This window comes from Apis mellifera, linkage group LG2, assembly GCF_003254395.2.
Source record: "Apis mellifera strain DH4 linkage group LG2, Amel_HAv3.1, whole genome shotgun sequence".
Classification (NCBI taxonomy): domain Eukaryota; kingdom Metazoa; phylum Arthropoda; class Insecta; order Hymenoptera; family Apidae; genus Apis; species Apis mellifera.
In genome coordinates this window covers 3492553-3510260 of record NC_037639.1, presented here as the reverse complement: position 1 = coordinate 3510260, position 17708 = coordinate 3492553, and the positions used below count along the sequence as shown (strand labels likewise).

Sequence of the window (17708 nt, the reverse complement as noted above, 5' to 3'; positions counted from 1 at the left end):
ATTTTAGTGATTGTATAATAGTTCAGCGCTAGTGATAAAGTGAATAAAAGAATCACTGCGTGTTAGTACACGAATATTATAAAATGAGGATCTCATAAATTTAGAAGTACGGATAGAGTGGTCGGTAAAGAACGTGAAAAAAAAAAATGTATTACGTGCATCCGTTTGAATAGAATGCTTAAAAACAGAATTTCATGAATTTAAAAGCAAATGACGTCCGGTAAAAGGAATAAATTTCGCGTGCATTTACGTTCGAGTGCTTTGCGTTGCTGAGCTGGTCATGCGCGTGAAGATATATGGATTAATTGTTTCGTCGTCTTTTCTGTGTTCTTGCTATAGTTATTTGTCGAAATATTATTGAAATCAACTTTTTAAATACGACATATAACTAGAATAAACATAGAAATAAAGTCATTCACGTTATTTTAAGAATAAAATAAAATAAAAATTATGATTTTAGAAAAAATAAATTGTAAATGAGTATGATTAATATATTGAAGGGAGGAAATTTTCAAACGAAACAGTAATTTATAATGAAATAATTATAATAATTTATAATAATTATAAAAATTTATAATAATAAATAATTTAACTATTCTAAACTTCTAAATATGTTTAAGAAACAAGAGAGATTAAAAAACCAGTTTAAAATTAATATTAATTTATTATTCTTTTGATATTTTTTTAATTATCAAATAGGAACAGGAACTAGGACAGAAATGCAAATGATGTTATGAAAATAAGTAATATTTAATCAAAAGTAATATAATTCATTAATTATTGTAGATGGTAACACAATTAGGTAATCAATTATGCATGAATTGCATAACAAATGGTATAAACTTTTCATAATATTATTCAATATAATACAAAAATTATTATTAGATATAAATAAAATATTTTTTACAAACAAGATACAAAATAAAAAAATTGAATATAAAAATATATAATATGAATTGAACATTTGATAAACTTATAAATGAAATATGAATATGAAAATTTTATCAACAATATTGAGAATAAATAAATTATTTAAATAAATTTTAATATTAATTGAATATTTGTAAATAGTAGATACATAATTAATAACCAAATTGTGTTATCCAATACAAAAATATAGACTACTTTAGTTTTCTTCATTCCACAATTTTACAGCAATTTCAACGAAAATTCTCATAACATATTACATTCCGTTAAGCACGAACTAATAATTTAGAGAAAATTTCCATATTCTTGTACAGAGGAAATCCTTTTCACTCGATTAACCTGTTCCTTGTTTCCTTTGTCTGCGCTCGATATTCGGTATCTACTGCCGCTTCTAATCTCGGTTTCCGTCACGAATACCTCTAGACCATGTTTTATGACGTATATTTTATCGATCATTCATTCTACTAGAATCATGATTAGTTCAATTTTGTAGAAATTATTCAAAAATTCGTAGTTTTATCACTAAATTGTCGATGAAATATATGAAACTGATTTTAAATAGGAATTTAAATAGGAATAACAAAAATTATTATACCAATTTTGGTATGATATTCTTGGATTTTTGGATTCTATTTATAATATTGAATATTTTCTATATTAAATTATTCTGTTAAATATTATTATATGTTTCAATTTAAAAAGCAAACTTCAATTGTTTTATGTCTTATAAACAAAGAAATGATTAATATCGAATAATATCCTATTACTTAACTTGTATCTTATTTTTTTATTAAAAATGATTAAATGATTAGATTATTTATTGTTTACGCTATATAAAATTCATAAACAAATCGAATTGCACTGTGAAAATATATTTAACAAATAATTTAAGAAATATTTTCCTGATTTATCTATCCATCTCAAATTTACACTAAATCTTTTCAACTAATTTACTAAACTCAAACATCACGTATCAATAATCAAACTTATCCATCTCCTTAGCGAAGGTTGATTACTTTTCAAATATCAATCTTAAGATATCAAAAATTCCAAGCACGTTTTTTTCTCAAGAACAAACTTTCACGGACAAATCAAGTCAGCTAGAACTAAAAGAACGAATGCAACTTATAACTTGGATGGAACAAAAGAAGCATTCGATCTACTTTAAAAGTTTCCGGTTAAAATCTTTACGTGGAACGTTTGTTAATTTTATTTCATAACGAGTTCGTCGATCCACCGGTTAGAAGAAAGATTTAACGTTTATTGAGACTAGACGAAATAAAAACATGTACATTTATCAATCACGATGAGAAGAGGGAGGGACACGCGGTTCCGTGGTGGCATCGATTCGAATCGTGGTTTGTAACAAAGTGAAGCGAGACTGATTTCGTTATACCGATTGCACTGTCACCAAGCCTCTGCTAACCGTAATCATGATTGACAAGACGATATATTACACGCGATATAGTACATGCCACTTTCAGTGTAACGAGCTGTATGCAAGTTCTATGGAGATATAACGTATGGTGGAATCATTATATTTCGAATATAATTTTGATGTCCGTTTTATTGGAAGAATTATAAAAGAATACAAGTATTCTCGTATGTAGGTTTAAACGAGAAATATTTAAAAAATAAAAATATTGGAATTTTAAAAATTTCATTTAGTATGCTCATTCAGAATTTAGTTATGCTTAACATAGAAATGCTCATCTTTTGTGATTAAATTCAATTTTAGTGATAAAATACTTTATGATAAATAAAAATTTCGATAATATATTTAGTTCCTGAATACATTGTTAGCATTCAGTTTTCCTATTCTCTTTTCATACTTTATAAAAAAATGAATCTATTAAAAATTATATGATACAATCTACAATGATCTAAAATTTGTATAGTGATAAATATATAAAAATACATTTGAAACATATTAAACAATATCCTAATTAGAAGATTATCTTGATGACTAATTTGTTTAAAGCTATAGATATTGTTTTCTTCTTAATAAAGAATTATCCAACACATAGATTTTTAATAAATGTTTTAATATTTTTTATTGAAAATCTATTAACATCCTCGGTTATTGCTTATTCATATATTATTAAAATATCTTCAATTCTTCATTATCTTACCATTATATTTGATATTAAAAGTATCTAGTCTTTTACTAACTTAATTTTAATATATATTTTACTATACATTTTACATTTTCTTCTCAACAAGAGTTATTCAGACTACCATTGTAGAGCAAAATAGAAAAATATATATCAAAATATTGCTTTCCTTATTAACATTATTAACTTTTCATAAAATATATTAAATACTTAACATGATCAATTATATTCTTGCAATTTTAAAATCTTTTCATCTTATATGGTATTTGTTTCTCATATAATATACAAGGAAATAAATATGGATGTGTACATATATATATACAATATGTTAATATAAATATTATGTATATATAACAAAAGCAATGGCAAAGATGGAGAAAAGGTTGAAAATGGAAGAAATAGCTCTGAAAGCGAGTCTCGATAAGCTTGGCGTACCACCTTTAATTAAGGTTCACTTTGGATTTCCACTTTACAAGGTGGTAACCGAGCTACTACGATAGAACTGAAAACGAGGTCGTACAATTTCTGTCTCTTTCAGTATCGAAAGTTTTCTAACATAGGAGAGGATTAGTTTTGAATAACTTGAAAAAGCTTAGTTTTCCATGAAACGACCAAGAATACGTTTTTATTATCATATTTTTTTTTCTATTCTATGAATTCCCTATGAGGATATATTTCACTTTCGAATAATGCATATGACTTTGCATTGATGCATTCTAAAGTGAATTAATTTTTCTCTTCAACTTGAAGTTTTCTGATTCTTCAGAAGATATTCTTTTTGTTTCAAATTTTATTTTAAATTTTACTTTTAAATTATTTAATTAATAATTAATAATTTATTAATTATAATTTATTAATAATTTATTATTTATTTCTTTTTGAATATATTTAAATTAGATATTTTAATCATAAATATAGGATTAATTTAATAAGAATTATAAAAAATTTCGAATAGTATTTTTTCGAAATTTTTGCGAAATTTTTGTAGAAGACAGATTACGTAAGATTATACAAGACAGAATTTTACACAATAATGAAACATTACCTCGTTAAAGTAACTTTCTAAATTTTATGTATATTTCATTCATTATATCTATTTTCAACTTGATCCATGTAATCTATCTTCTCATAAATCAGTAAAAAAATAGTCTCGTATATCGCAATTTAGTAAAATATTACATCAATTAATATATCTTTATTCCCTTAACCCTTTGATACTTATACTTGCTGTAATACCACTTATTTATTCCAGTATATAATTTGTATTAAAATGCTATTATAAATCATATACTTTTAGAAACTGGATGAAATTTTTCTATTATTTATTTTAAGTCTTCTGATGTACTGCAACATAAAATCAATTCTCAAAAATATCATATAATTAACTCCATAACGAAAATATTCTGTTGTATGCGTAAAATACCAGCAACGTAATTTACGATTTAAAATATTGAACGTATCAATTAATTTTGCTGAACTTGTAATCGTTTCATGAACATATGTATATAACATACTGTTATCTGAAACTTCACGAAACATGATTCACTATGTGTGAATTATTTTACAATAAGTGGATGATCAGTTAATGGTAATTTATTGGTGACCCGATAATATGAGGATTACTAATAACATTTAATAATGATTACAATTAATCGAGCATTTGCAATTATACGACATTATGGAAAGAGCTTTTTATGCATTAATACTGCTAAAAATGATTCGGAGTACTTATTTTATTTATCTATCTATTTTTATAAAACTTCTATTAACATTATAGATGTAATATATTTATTTTTATTATTAAATGGAATTCAGAAATCTACTACTCAAAATTTATTATTGTTATTTTAATTATATATTATTTTAATTGTTATTTTAATGGTATAATTTCAATTATATAAATTAATAATTTTAAATAATATAATGTCATCCAAATCATAGCATTAAATTATTTAAAATTATAAAAATTTATCATGCAATTTATAGATAAATTTTACATCTAAGATAATATTTTATACCAGAAATAATTAATTTTTTTTAATTATTTCAGACTTGTTTTGTAAAATATAAAATAAGTATATAAAATATATAATATATATAATATTATATATAAAATATAAAATAAGGTATAAAAAATCAAAGATTAAACTCATATAGCATATAAATATACATATTACAAACTTATGAAATCTAATTAATAAAATTTTGTTTGATTGAAATCATATTGTACAAATTTTTCAACCTATTTTTCGAGTAGATATCAAAAATGAATAAACTTTTATTACTACACAAAATATTTTTTCTGGATTACAGAATATTTGTCAAAATTAATAGAGATGTAAATCTATACATCGAAAAAATAAAATTCTACATAAAATACGTAAAATTCAATATCATTACGAATAAAAATCGAATTGAAACCAAACTATTCAAAAACTAATTTCATAATTCAATAATCTTTTTTCGCGTTATTAAAAAATTATACTTGTATTAAACCACTTTGTACGAAATATTAAAATTCGTAAGGAATGAAACATTGAAATATGAATAACATTAAAATCAAACAACAACTGTTTAACACCACCCAGATTTAATTCCATCGGACATAAACACGCAATCTACAGATTCATTACAAACATTTGAGAATATTCAAGCGTGCAAAATATCTGTATACAGAAACGCCGATACAGAATGCAAATTATTATGAGCTGGTTGCACAACGGAATATTCGTGTTTCCGCGATCGATCGCTTTGATTAAATCAGATTGTAACCTACACTTTCCAGTGGTTAACCAAACGTTCGGTTAAAAGTTACAGTTAAATACCTTCCATAAAACACTTTCTACAAATTAATATTGCCAGGTGACATGATCGAATACACAAATAGTACGAATTACGAATCTATACATTAAATGCTGGCACCTGACTGTGATATAAACTAATTGATATAGAAGAAAACGAGTTTAAAGAGCGATATGTCATCCAACATAATTCAATACTAAATTTCATTTCCATATCATTAGTCATTTTCAATATCCTTTTGAAAAATTAAGCTTTTATCACTTTTTACAAACGTCCATTAATCAAACTTTCTTGAACAATTTATTCCTAAAACTTTATTAACTCGAATGTTCGAGAAAATTAGAAACAGAAAAATATTCGTAATTTTTATGATTGACAAAAATTTTATCGCGAATAATAAATTTGATAATATCGATTACTATCTAGATAAATTGGTGAAGAATAGAATGTAGAATATTAAATCATAAAAATTAAAAACCAGAGAAAGTCAATTTATATGAAAAGAATATTAAATAACGTTTGTGCTTTATTCGTATTCGTATCATGTATTCTCATCTCTCTTATACCTATCTAAATTGATTAAAATTTTCCTGAATTATCGATAAATATTTCTGAATAGAACTAACCAAACTATGATGTATATTTAAATATATACTCAAATATATAATTATACATTGCGTTTAAATGTTTATCTCAATATAACTTTAATCAGAAAATCTGTGTGTTTCTAACAATTAAAACTAAAAAAAAATCAGTTTGACAGATTTTCTATCTTTAACACTAACACTTATCCATTATCCGTTAATATCCAGCTTTATTTTCCTGCTAACACTTATTCTTGCCTATAATTCTATTGCCTTCAAACGAAACAAATCCTTAATTTAAAATTAAAACAATGCACCTACAATTTCTTGCCATCATACAAGACTAATTTCCGAACTTTGTTAACATTTACCTCCCTTCTATCTACATTCACCTCTCCAAAACAAATCTTCACTTTGAAATTTTCCAAATAACCCAAGCTATAAGAGATTATTTCCTAACTTTATTAATACTTATCCTCTCCTGTGCTTGTCCCTAATCGAAACGAATCCTCGTGATAGGAAATTGCGATCCTTGGACCGATGAATCGAACGATAACCGGAAGATGGAGGAAAATCAGCAAGCATGGGACTTACCTTGAGGTAGGACGGTGAGCAAAAGGACTATTTGAAGACCGGCGCTGACCATACAAAGCTTTATTCGCATCTGTGGCAGACCTCTCGTCTGGTTCGCCATGGCGAATGAATTTTGCAGACTCGGCCAGCTCGACATCTCTCCTCTATTCGCAAGGGTCGGCCACCCGGAATTCACCGAATGCTCCACTCCTTTCGTGTTCCACCACCCCCTTGTACGTCCCTTCTCCACTCGTGCGCGCACTACACACTATATAATATATACATATACATATATATATCTATATCTATATATATCTATATATATATATATCTCGCGTGTCACTTCTCTACGAGCTGCGATCACCGTCTCGAACGTCGCCCGGGAACTCTTCGTCGCGAACTGTTACACTGATTCTGATCATCGTGTCGAGAAACCGGTCGAGTCGCGCGAGTTTGTCTAATCGTCACAACGATGCACCCGGATAGATGCCGCCCGACTTTGCCGTCATAACCAATCGTTACCTTCCCACTTTTCACGTATACACGACCCGCCAACCTTCTGATGGTTGTCGTTACTGCCGTTGCTCTGCCTCTTCCTATCGTCACCGCAGTTCTAGGTCCGCGTCGAACCTCGCCACGCGTCGAGCATGCTCGCGTTATACACCTGAAAATAATTGATTGACAATAGAGGAGGGGGTAAATGTCGAGGGTTTTATGCTACTTTTGCGAATTTTCTCACATGCTGATGGCTTTTCATTTTTGATGAAGGCTACTGGGACGGGGTGGTACTGGAGAGTTTGTCGCTGGATTTGATCGTAAAGTGTATGGAAATTTTTCGTTACACTTTTGCGCCGAGAGGAGAGATACGATTTTTTATTTTGATGTATCTGAAAATGACTGGTTCATAAGAGTGTACGATATTTGTTCCTATCTTTCATCTTCTATGAATTTTCTTATAAAGATAGGTTTCTCTTGATGAAACTATTATAGATTGGAAGAGGAAATTTTTTAATTAAATTTTTATGCTGCGAATATGATTTTAAAATGGTGGAGATCTGGAAATTATCAATTTGTAAAAGAGAGTAAATGATTTCTGTTGTACTATTTGCTCTTATTTATCATTGTTGCTCGATATGATGTTGATTGTTTTATGACGAAATTAATTTTAATTTTTGAAGCGGGATTGGAAATTTTTTTGTTAGATTTGATGAAGATATTGGAAACTTTTGTGCTAAGAAGAAATAGGAATGATCTAAAATGATATGAAGAAATCATGTAGGAATGATTACACCTTAAATTCTATATATCATGTCCTATTTTATTTCTATTTGAAGATAAATTTTTCATTAAAGAAAATGATAAAATATCACTTTATTATGCCACCTTAATAAAATTGTCATTTTTTCTTTTTTCTTAAATTACATGACAAATGTTATCTTTCACAAATATTTAACTTTACTTGTACATAAGTGGAAAGCACGTATATATCTTAATTTTTAAGAAAAACCAGATGTTTCCACTTCAAATTTATCATTTTAAATACGAATTTCAAAAATCACAATTATTATCTTCTATATTACGATTCTATATTATTTTGTTGGGATGACACTTTGTCTAATATGATTCTCTAAAATTTGAAAAGTATATTGCTATTGTAATCATCTACAAACATTGTTTTGTATTACAATATCAACGATTATTTAAATTTCTCTTTCATGGGAAAAACTACATATTGAAACGTATTAAGTCAATTTCTATCGTGTTAAGGAAACAATATACGTTACGATTGAAGTGAGAATAAAGATATTATATTTGAATGTTTTCTGTAAGAGACACTAGAAAATTTGCAATTTAAATTTAATAATATTAATTTTTTTAATAACAATTATAATAACAATAAATAAGAAATAAAACATATAAATAAGTTTAGAAAGATCTCTTTAAAAAGTCACAATAACGAAACGTTTGAATATTAAAAGAATCAAATCAAACATTTTTTATCTTATCGAAAATATAATTAAATTATTTGTTATCTATTTACATAAATAAATTATTCGCATTATCAGAATTATTTTCTTCAATCAAACTTCAATCTTTTCAGTTCTTGTTGATCAAAACAAAAGATTAATTAAAATATCTAATTATTTAACTACTGAATAATTCTGAAATAAACTTTTTAACTAAAATTCAGTACAATATTCTCCACAGAAATTCCTATTTCTCCTCTCACTAATATACATATGGAAACTTAAATTTTTCAACTTTCATTTAAAACTTATTTTCCTTTAATTCCGGTAAAAGTTTATGTGTTTCCGTGTCCAAGAAATAGATTTTACGGAACTGTATACACGTCTATGTACTTTTATACAAAACGATACCTAGTATGCAAATCATCACTTTGAAGACTGAAACAAACGGGAAATGGAATTTCTCCACAAAACGACATTAAAGCTGACTACTGTATTCACTATTTTTTTTTTTTTTTTTTGAAACGTACGACGGCTATAGTTTACGAGTATACTATCCAGAAGTCGAAAGATTCTCTTGAATTATAGCCAACTTCTCAATTAGCTGTTTGGCTATAAGTGAATAGAAATTTCGCGTATCCTGATCAATTATATCGTACAACTATTATGCGAACCATACATGCTTCGAACAAAAGATTGTTGCTCTATTTCGAGGCTCTATAATCAGGAAGCTTTATACATTATTGTTTAAATGCAAAATTCAAGAAATTATATTTGTTTCTGATAATAAATTCAATTGAAAATTGAAATTATTCTATCTGTTTTTTAATTTTATATTTAACTCTGCGTTTCAAGGAATTTAATACACTTAACTTCAAAATGTTTTTTTTATATATTTAAGTGATAAACAATGGCCAAAGAGTAGAATACTTTAAATGCCTGTACAGAATGGTACAGTTGACTTTAAATGTTCAAAGGGATAAATTTATTATATTTAAAAAAAATTTCGCGATGTAAATTATCTAGGTATTCAAATTATAAGATATTAAATATTTGCCTACTTATTTCAAATAATGTAGTTCAATTGAAATTTAAAATTATTTTATCTGTCTCCCGAATTTCTTATTTAATACTACGTTTAAACGATTTTACGTGATAAATTATCCGGCCCAGATATTCGAGCAGTGCTCAACTTTAATCTTTTCCGATGATACTCAAACGTGTTACATTTTTCCTCAATTTTTACGATACGAAAGGAAAGAGCTCTTGAAACTGTATTCGTTTACGAAGAAAACACGGATCGGAAAAGTCATGGAACACGGAAAACACATTTCTCAGCCACCGCAAGATACGCTCTCGCGAGGACGAAAAAAAAAAAAAAAATAGGAATTTCTGAAAGTCTGGAAAGTTGCGAGTACCTATTTCTAACTTGTCAATACGAACGTACCTACAATTGCGATCGGCTTCTGCCACTTGATATCATTTATTAATTACACGGCAACGGTATTAGCTCTTCGCGTAGTATCAGGCACGCATCGAATGAACGCGTTGTTCGTGGAAACAGGGCCGTTGCATCCGTATATGTAAAAAGAATTCCATAAGTGTTTTCGAGCCGTGCTCGATTCACAGGTGTTCGTGACAACCGGCGTATATATATATTCGATACGAATGCCTCCTTTCTCGTTATATTCGATCACGAATTCGATATTTCACTATCACATTCTTCCTTTAAGGAAGTACGATTATAAGAACGGGATATATTATACGAACACACTTCTCGTTTCTCGTCGACACACTCTTACTACTTCCTGTTCTCTAATCTAGATTTTTAAATTTTTCTCATCGGGAATTCACTGGAGCAATGAGAATCGAGAAAGAAATCGTGAAAGAGGTTAAAGAAGTTGTTCAGTTCGAGCCGAAAGTAGTATCGGTCATTGCTGTCAATCGAGACTTCGTAGAGGTTTCGAGCTTTCGTGCTCGATGCCGGATCTCGAGTACAGAGAGCCGGGTGCGTTGTTGGGTGAATGAGCAACGTTTCTGTCGCCACGATTACCATACGCAATCGTATCCGAAGAAGGCAGCTATGCTATCGCGATTCTTGGACGCGGCACGAGCCTGCGTTCGTAGCCTGTTCGGCCTCGTGCATCGTCTTCTTCGTCCCACTACTGTCCACTGCACCCTCCATCCTTTCGCGTATTAGCACCACCTTCCACCTCCTTCGCTTCCTCCTACTTCACCGGAGCGCAACACGGTGCTGCTGCCCGTATCCAGGCAACTTGGCCAAGCGTGCTGCTCCTTATACACCCTCGCTGCTCTTACATCAAATGTTCTCACCGCACTTCGTTTCCCTTTTCTCATTCGTTACGCGTCCGCCAGCTTCCAGATCCTCGTACAAAATCATGCTGCTTTATCGTTGCTCACCTCCTTCACCCGAAACTGGCATCCTCCATTCGGATCCTCTCCTCGTCTCCGCTATACCTCGAATCCACGCTGACACCGCCTCTTCATCGTTCGCGTTTTCTACGAATACCGTGCGTATTCCTGGGGCTCGCGCAGATTACCTCCGTCACCACTCGTCACTCGACGACAACAACGACAAGCTCGTCGATACTCGCGATCACTTGATTCCTGGACGCATTCTCACAAGGTGGTACGAGGTACGTGGAACGGACATCTCACGCACCGGCGGGGCAAAGTCAAGCCGGTGTGCGCGTTGGCTCGGTGACCGGACGACGAGTTCAAGCGAACGGAACTACGATCGTTGATACACTATCACACGCGGCCACGTTACGAGGTCTACAAGCAGACGTAGGCGACTCGCGGTAGACTGAGACAGCGGCCGAGAAAAAGGTGAAGCGGACAGAAGCGAGGCGTGTGCGCGGATAGAGCCAAGGGGGCAACAGCTAGATAGATAGAGTGAGGGAGTGAGATCGAAGAGGAAGGAAGAGAAGGACGGAGAGAGGAGAGGAGGAACGAGAGAGATGGAAAGTGATTCTGAGGGAGACAGAGAGAGAGAGAAAGAGAGAGAAGCGGGAGAGAAGAGGAGAGAGAAAGAGGGTGAGAAGGTGTAAGAGTGGGCGAGTGAAAAAGTGAGCAAGAAAGAGAAAGAGAGAGAGTAATAGACAAAGATAGAGAAGAGAGGGGGGGGGGGGAAACCGCCTCGTTCTGTGATCGGGTATCCAAACGGAACTGAAAGTACCCTGAAATAGGAGGCGGTCGGGGTCGTGTACGAGCTGGCGGTCGAGCTCTCGCAACTCGCAGCTACCGCCGCGATATAGACGCGAGGAAGGCTTTCCGCGATGAGTACAACCTTCCCTCCTCCACCATCCTGTGCATTCTCCATCCCTTCCTTCATGGCACCCCTACTGCTCGCGTTCAGTCCCACCACGATTTCGCGGGAAGCTGCGGACTGGACCACCACGCAACTAGCGTCCTCCCCACTACTGGTTAGGTTACCAGCCGGGTGCTCTGGTGAGACAGAGAAGCAGGATCAGGAGAGTGGGTGGTCTGGGGTGGAGGGCTCGAGGACACCATCCCCGAAGCCCACCCCACAGATCAATATTCTGCCCACCACCGTGTACCAGGAGAACCCTGTTCCTCTCTTTATCACCAGCCCGGATGCTGGCATCCCTTCGTCTCCCTCGCGAACCCCCATAGCTCACCGCCGTGTTACCGTGCGATTTTCAACGTGTGCGTTCCCATCCTCTCCCCTCCTCCCTCCCCCTCCCAACCTCTTCCGCACGCCAGGTGTATGGATCGTGCGTGGGCTCGAAACTACTTTTACATATGTGCATCACATAGTGTGTACGCGCGTTAAATACACATCTATGCACCCGTTGATTCCGCGGTCGTAACGAAACTCGTAGACGGCCACGCTCCAAGCATGGCAAGTCCACCAAGAGGAATTAGCCGCGTGAGTCGAGATCTCCCGGGGCCGACTTCGGATCGTTGTACTCTCTCTCTCTCTCTCTCTCTTTCTCTCTCTCTCAACGCGAACGACAAAAGTGGAACGTACTAGGGTGACACGGTTGATGAACCGATCGATCGATTTCGCACCTGTGTGCATTGAACGTTGCAGGGATGACACAGTGTCGTAAAGTAAATTTATTCGATGATCGGTTATATCGATTAGAAGAGCAAGCTTTGCGACCGGTAATTAGACGGTCAGTTTGGCCAAAATATTTCGTTGTAATCGTTTTGGACAATGCCATAAGGAAAGGATGCTGTCTACGTACATATATGCCGGGCGTACTTGTTGCACGCTAGGTGCGCCGAAACGAAACGAAACGAGATTGAAATCGATGAGTATAACGTTAGATGAAGGGATGGTGGAGGGATGAGATTATGAATTAAATCGTTAATCGAAAATATATAGGTGTGAACGTTGAGTAAATTTTTGTAAAGATGTATTGTTGTATCGACATTGTAGAAATCTGTCCTTATCGATAGGTGGAGGAAATAGAGGTTTAGGAAGATTTTATTGCGAGTCGTAAAGGCGCTTTCATCAAAGCAGTTAAATTACGTGATGACATAACGCGTTAAATTTCTACTGATCTACTATTATACATGGTCGTATTATTAAAAATAAGGAATGAAACGGTATGTAAGTATGGAAGATAAAGAAAAAATGATTTTTACATATTGCATAAAATGACTATATCTCTGTATTATTTTATTTTCATAGATTATATTTATTCGTTTATTTTAAAAGATATATTTTTTCAATAATTAATTTATTGAAAAAATAAATTAATTACTTCATATTTACACATTATTATCGAATTAACACGCATTTATGCGTTATTAAAAATGGAATAATAATTTTTCTTTTTTCTATTATTACCAATTATTTTCTAAAATGTATTTTTTCGAGTAATTTAGAGATAAATAATTAAACTAATCTACATATAACAAAATATTTAAAGATGTAGAGTAGTAAAAAAGTTAGAAAAGAGGAATAAAAATATAAGAAATTTTAAAATTAACGAAACAACTAAAAAATTTTATTAAATTAATTTCTATGAATGTGATCCTATACTTTGCTATACACGTGAAAAATTTCATACTTGTAGAATATAATTCTGTTGTTCTCACGAAACAACAATTTTTTTTTTTTACTTCATATTTGTTGTGTTTTCTCATATGAAATTGAATTATTTTGCTTATTGTTTACATTTCATTTTGTAATGAAAATCAAAGATTAATTCTTGATATAATTTTGATCTTCTTTTATATAATTTTATAAAATGGAAAGATTTTAAATTATTGAATACGGTGAAATGTAAAAGAGACATAATGAAATCATAATAATCTAAATTTCTTTGAAAAGAAATATCTAATATTCTATTTTTCTTATTAACTTTTTCCCTATGCTAACGCTTTAAATTATTATTAAATAAATAATAGCACTATGCATTAGTACAAATTTGCAACATTTACAAATTTATTCACATTTTATGTATAAAATATTTAAATATCTAAAATATAAGAATCATTATTATAAACTTTTTTTAAATTATTGTTATTATTATTATTATTATTATTATTATTTTATGATAACAAATTTTTTTTAATATTGGTTAACTAAAAATAGATATCAAATATTTTCTTTTGTCTTCACCTATTCTATTTTCTTATATAATGTATGATTTTACGTTTTCTTCTCGAGGGAAAGATAAAGTATCTATCTACATATCTGTTGTTATAATAGTAATATTTTAGTCGCTAATATTTATAAAAATATCGATTAATAAATAAAAATACCTATTATTAATTTTAAAAAAATATATTTAATGATAAAATTATATTAGATTTTTTTTATGTTTCAAAAATCATACATATACGTGGAAAACTTCATTTAAAGATTATATTACACACGTTCAAAATGTTTAAAAAAATAAATTTCTATTAACTTATTATAAGAATAATTAACTTAAGTATATAAGAATAATTTTATTTCAAATATTTTATTATTAATATTTTTATAAAAATACTTTTCATAACTAAAATATATGAATATAATATAATAGAAATATATTATATTCATAGTATTGTTCGATGTTAAAAAGAAATATTATAAATAATTTAAAAATAATATTATAAATATAAATGATTATTATTATTATACTTTAATTAAATTTTACAAATCCGATTTCCTCGACTAATAAGAAAGAATAAGTAATTGTTTTAAATTCGCTAATAAATACGCTTTCATGAAATCAAATTCGAATTTGTATCTCTAATATACAAAATATGAATGATACATAAATATGAATGAATTTCACTATTAAGTATATATATATATCAAAATATAAGATATAAATATAAGATTAAAAAAATATAAACTTTTCCGATATTAAAGAGTATATAAAAATCAATATTGAAAATGTACTAATGTATCAATAAAATCGGAATAAAAATTAAATAAAAAATAACAATTAAAATAGGAAAATTTGCAAAACTATAAATTAAACTCGAAATATTAAAATAAGATAAGAAAATCTTTTAGTTCAAAAATACAGAAAAAGATTTTACCATTTGCGAATAAATCTATATATCCACAGATGAGAATTTAATCGCTTCCCTCCCTTAACAAAATGTACCGACATTCGAGAATGAAATTACAAATGCAGAAAAAATAAATGTGACATCTTTTGATGGTATGTTGTATCAAATACTGAATTACCAACTGACGTCCAAAAAAATGAAACTGTTTTTTATTCCCCCTACACTATAATTTACTTCAATAAATTATAATATGTTACAACATAGGAGCAATATAATTATACAAATTAATTAATTAAAAAAACAATTGATGTTAAATATTAGAAACCTATTTTCGTTTTATTCTACTTCGTTTTAAATACACAAATATATTTACTCTAAAATATTATTATTTAACTGAACATAATTTTTCTTTCTAACCTAATAGAATTCCTAAACTAAAATTGTTACTTAAAGCAATAAATTGAAAATCTATATTTCAGTAACTTATAAAAAAAAAAATGAAAATAAAAAAAGATATTTATAATGTTTAAATATATACTATTTCGCAATTAAAAACAAGAATATTAATATAATTATAATACAATAATACAATATAATAAAAAAAATTATGAATGAGAGAATCGAAAAAAAAAAAAGAAAACAAAACCAGAAAAAATATCGAAATATAATGATTATATTTAAAATCAAAAGAATTTTTTAAAAATTGCAGTATTAAAATTCTAGATTCTTAAGAAAAAACGAGATATAAATCACAAAAATTCAATAGATTTGTCATATATAAGAAACTCATGACATGATGTAAATTAAATCTTACTAAAAACTTTCATTTTATTAGTAAGATTTTCTAAATAATTGAATAACAATGTATACACAATAATTAGAAAAAGAATACGATTTCTAAATATAAGAATCTTTACAATAAATATGTAAAAAAAAGAAACGCAAGAAAAAGTACGTAAACAGATTAAAAATTGGGTAATTGGCACCATCTGTAGAATACGCAAAAGAAACTACCGTAGATAAAGAGAACTAGCGATTGAAAAAGGATAGAAATACAGAAAAACCGAACGGTGGCGCCATCTATTATATCGAAAAGAAACTAACGATATTAATGAAAAAGGAATAAAAGTACAGAAAACTGAATGGTGGCGCCATCTGTGGCATTGCAGCAAGAACTAACGTAGATAAAGAAAGTTAAACAAGAAAGAAGGACGGATATACTGTCAAAGCGAATGGTGGTACCATCTGTGGGACAGAAAAGGAACTAACGCAGATAAAGAGAATCAGCAAAAGAAAAAGGATAGAAATACAAGGATAGAAACGGAACAGTGGTGCCATCTATTATGTACAAAAGAAACATAAAACTACAGAAAAGTGAATGGTGGCGCCATCTGTGGAGTGCAACAAGAATTAACATAGATAAAGACAGTTAAAAAAGAAAGAAGGACGGATATACTGTCAAAGCGAATGGTGGCACCATCTGTGGAGCTAAAAAGGAACTAACGCAGATAAGAATAGCAAATAACGGAAAAAGGATAAAACTATACTGAAAAGGATCGGAAGTGCCATCTGTTGAGTGTTAAAAACATATTCATTTCACACATACGCAAGAGATGGCGCCACAATTCACTTTCTTTCCTATTGTATTATTATCTATCATTTTAGATAATAAAATCCCTACTCACAATAAATATAATCATGCTCGCAACCAAATTAAATCATATTATTTTCTATAAAATATATAATTATGTCACTAATATTAATTACACAATGAAATAATTATATATTGTATATTAAATAATAATGAAATTTCACCGCATAGAAATACTCCGAATTAATTTCAAAAGATTCATTTTCACCCTTTGCATAGAAATTTATAACTTATTAAATTTATCATCTTTCATATAAATTCTTTTAGCGTGCATTTGCAAAATGTTCAAATTTTTTAACGATGTACAAAATAAAGAACAAAACGATTTTTAAGAGAGATTACACACAATGCACACTAACTATACAAAAAAGAAATTTGAAAAAATTAAATTACATCAATTAATTTAATTGTCTAATATCTCTATATGAGACACATATGTATTATTTTGTACATACATATATCAATATTTTATACTATTCATATTTAAAAGTGAAAAATATTGATAATTTATTACCTAGTTATTACCTATAAAAGTAAATAACCAAATAAAATATATTTCAATGATTTAAATTCTCACTACCAT

At 29.7% G+C, this 17708-nt stretch overlaps 1 protein-coding gene across 4 annotated transcripts in view; it reads right to left on the bottom strand.

Annotated features, from left to right (window-relative positions):
* nAChRa6 (nicotinic acetylcholine receptor alpha6 subunit) overlaps positions 1-10551 on the bottom strand; it is a 349900-nt gene extending 339349 nt beyond the window's left edge. For 3 of the 4 annotated variants that reach the window (XM_026446378.1, XM_026446376.1, XM_026446377.1), the window contains exons 1-2: positions 10415-10551; positions 7022-7664 (exon numbers count right to left, since the gene is read on the bottom strand). In XM_026446378.1, coding sequence (XP_026302163.1) covers positions 7022-7157 — 136 coding nt within the window. In that variant the 5' untranslated portion in view covers positions 7158-7664; positions 10415-10551. The remainder of the gene's footprint in view (positions 1-7021; positions 7665-10414) is intronic. The other variant, XM_006559071.3, reaches the window with a different exon arrangement.
* Positions 10552-17708: the final 7157 nt, after the last annotated feature.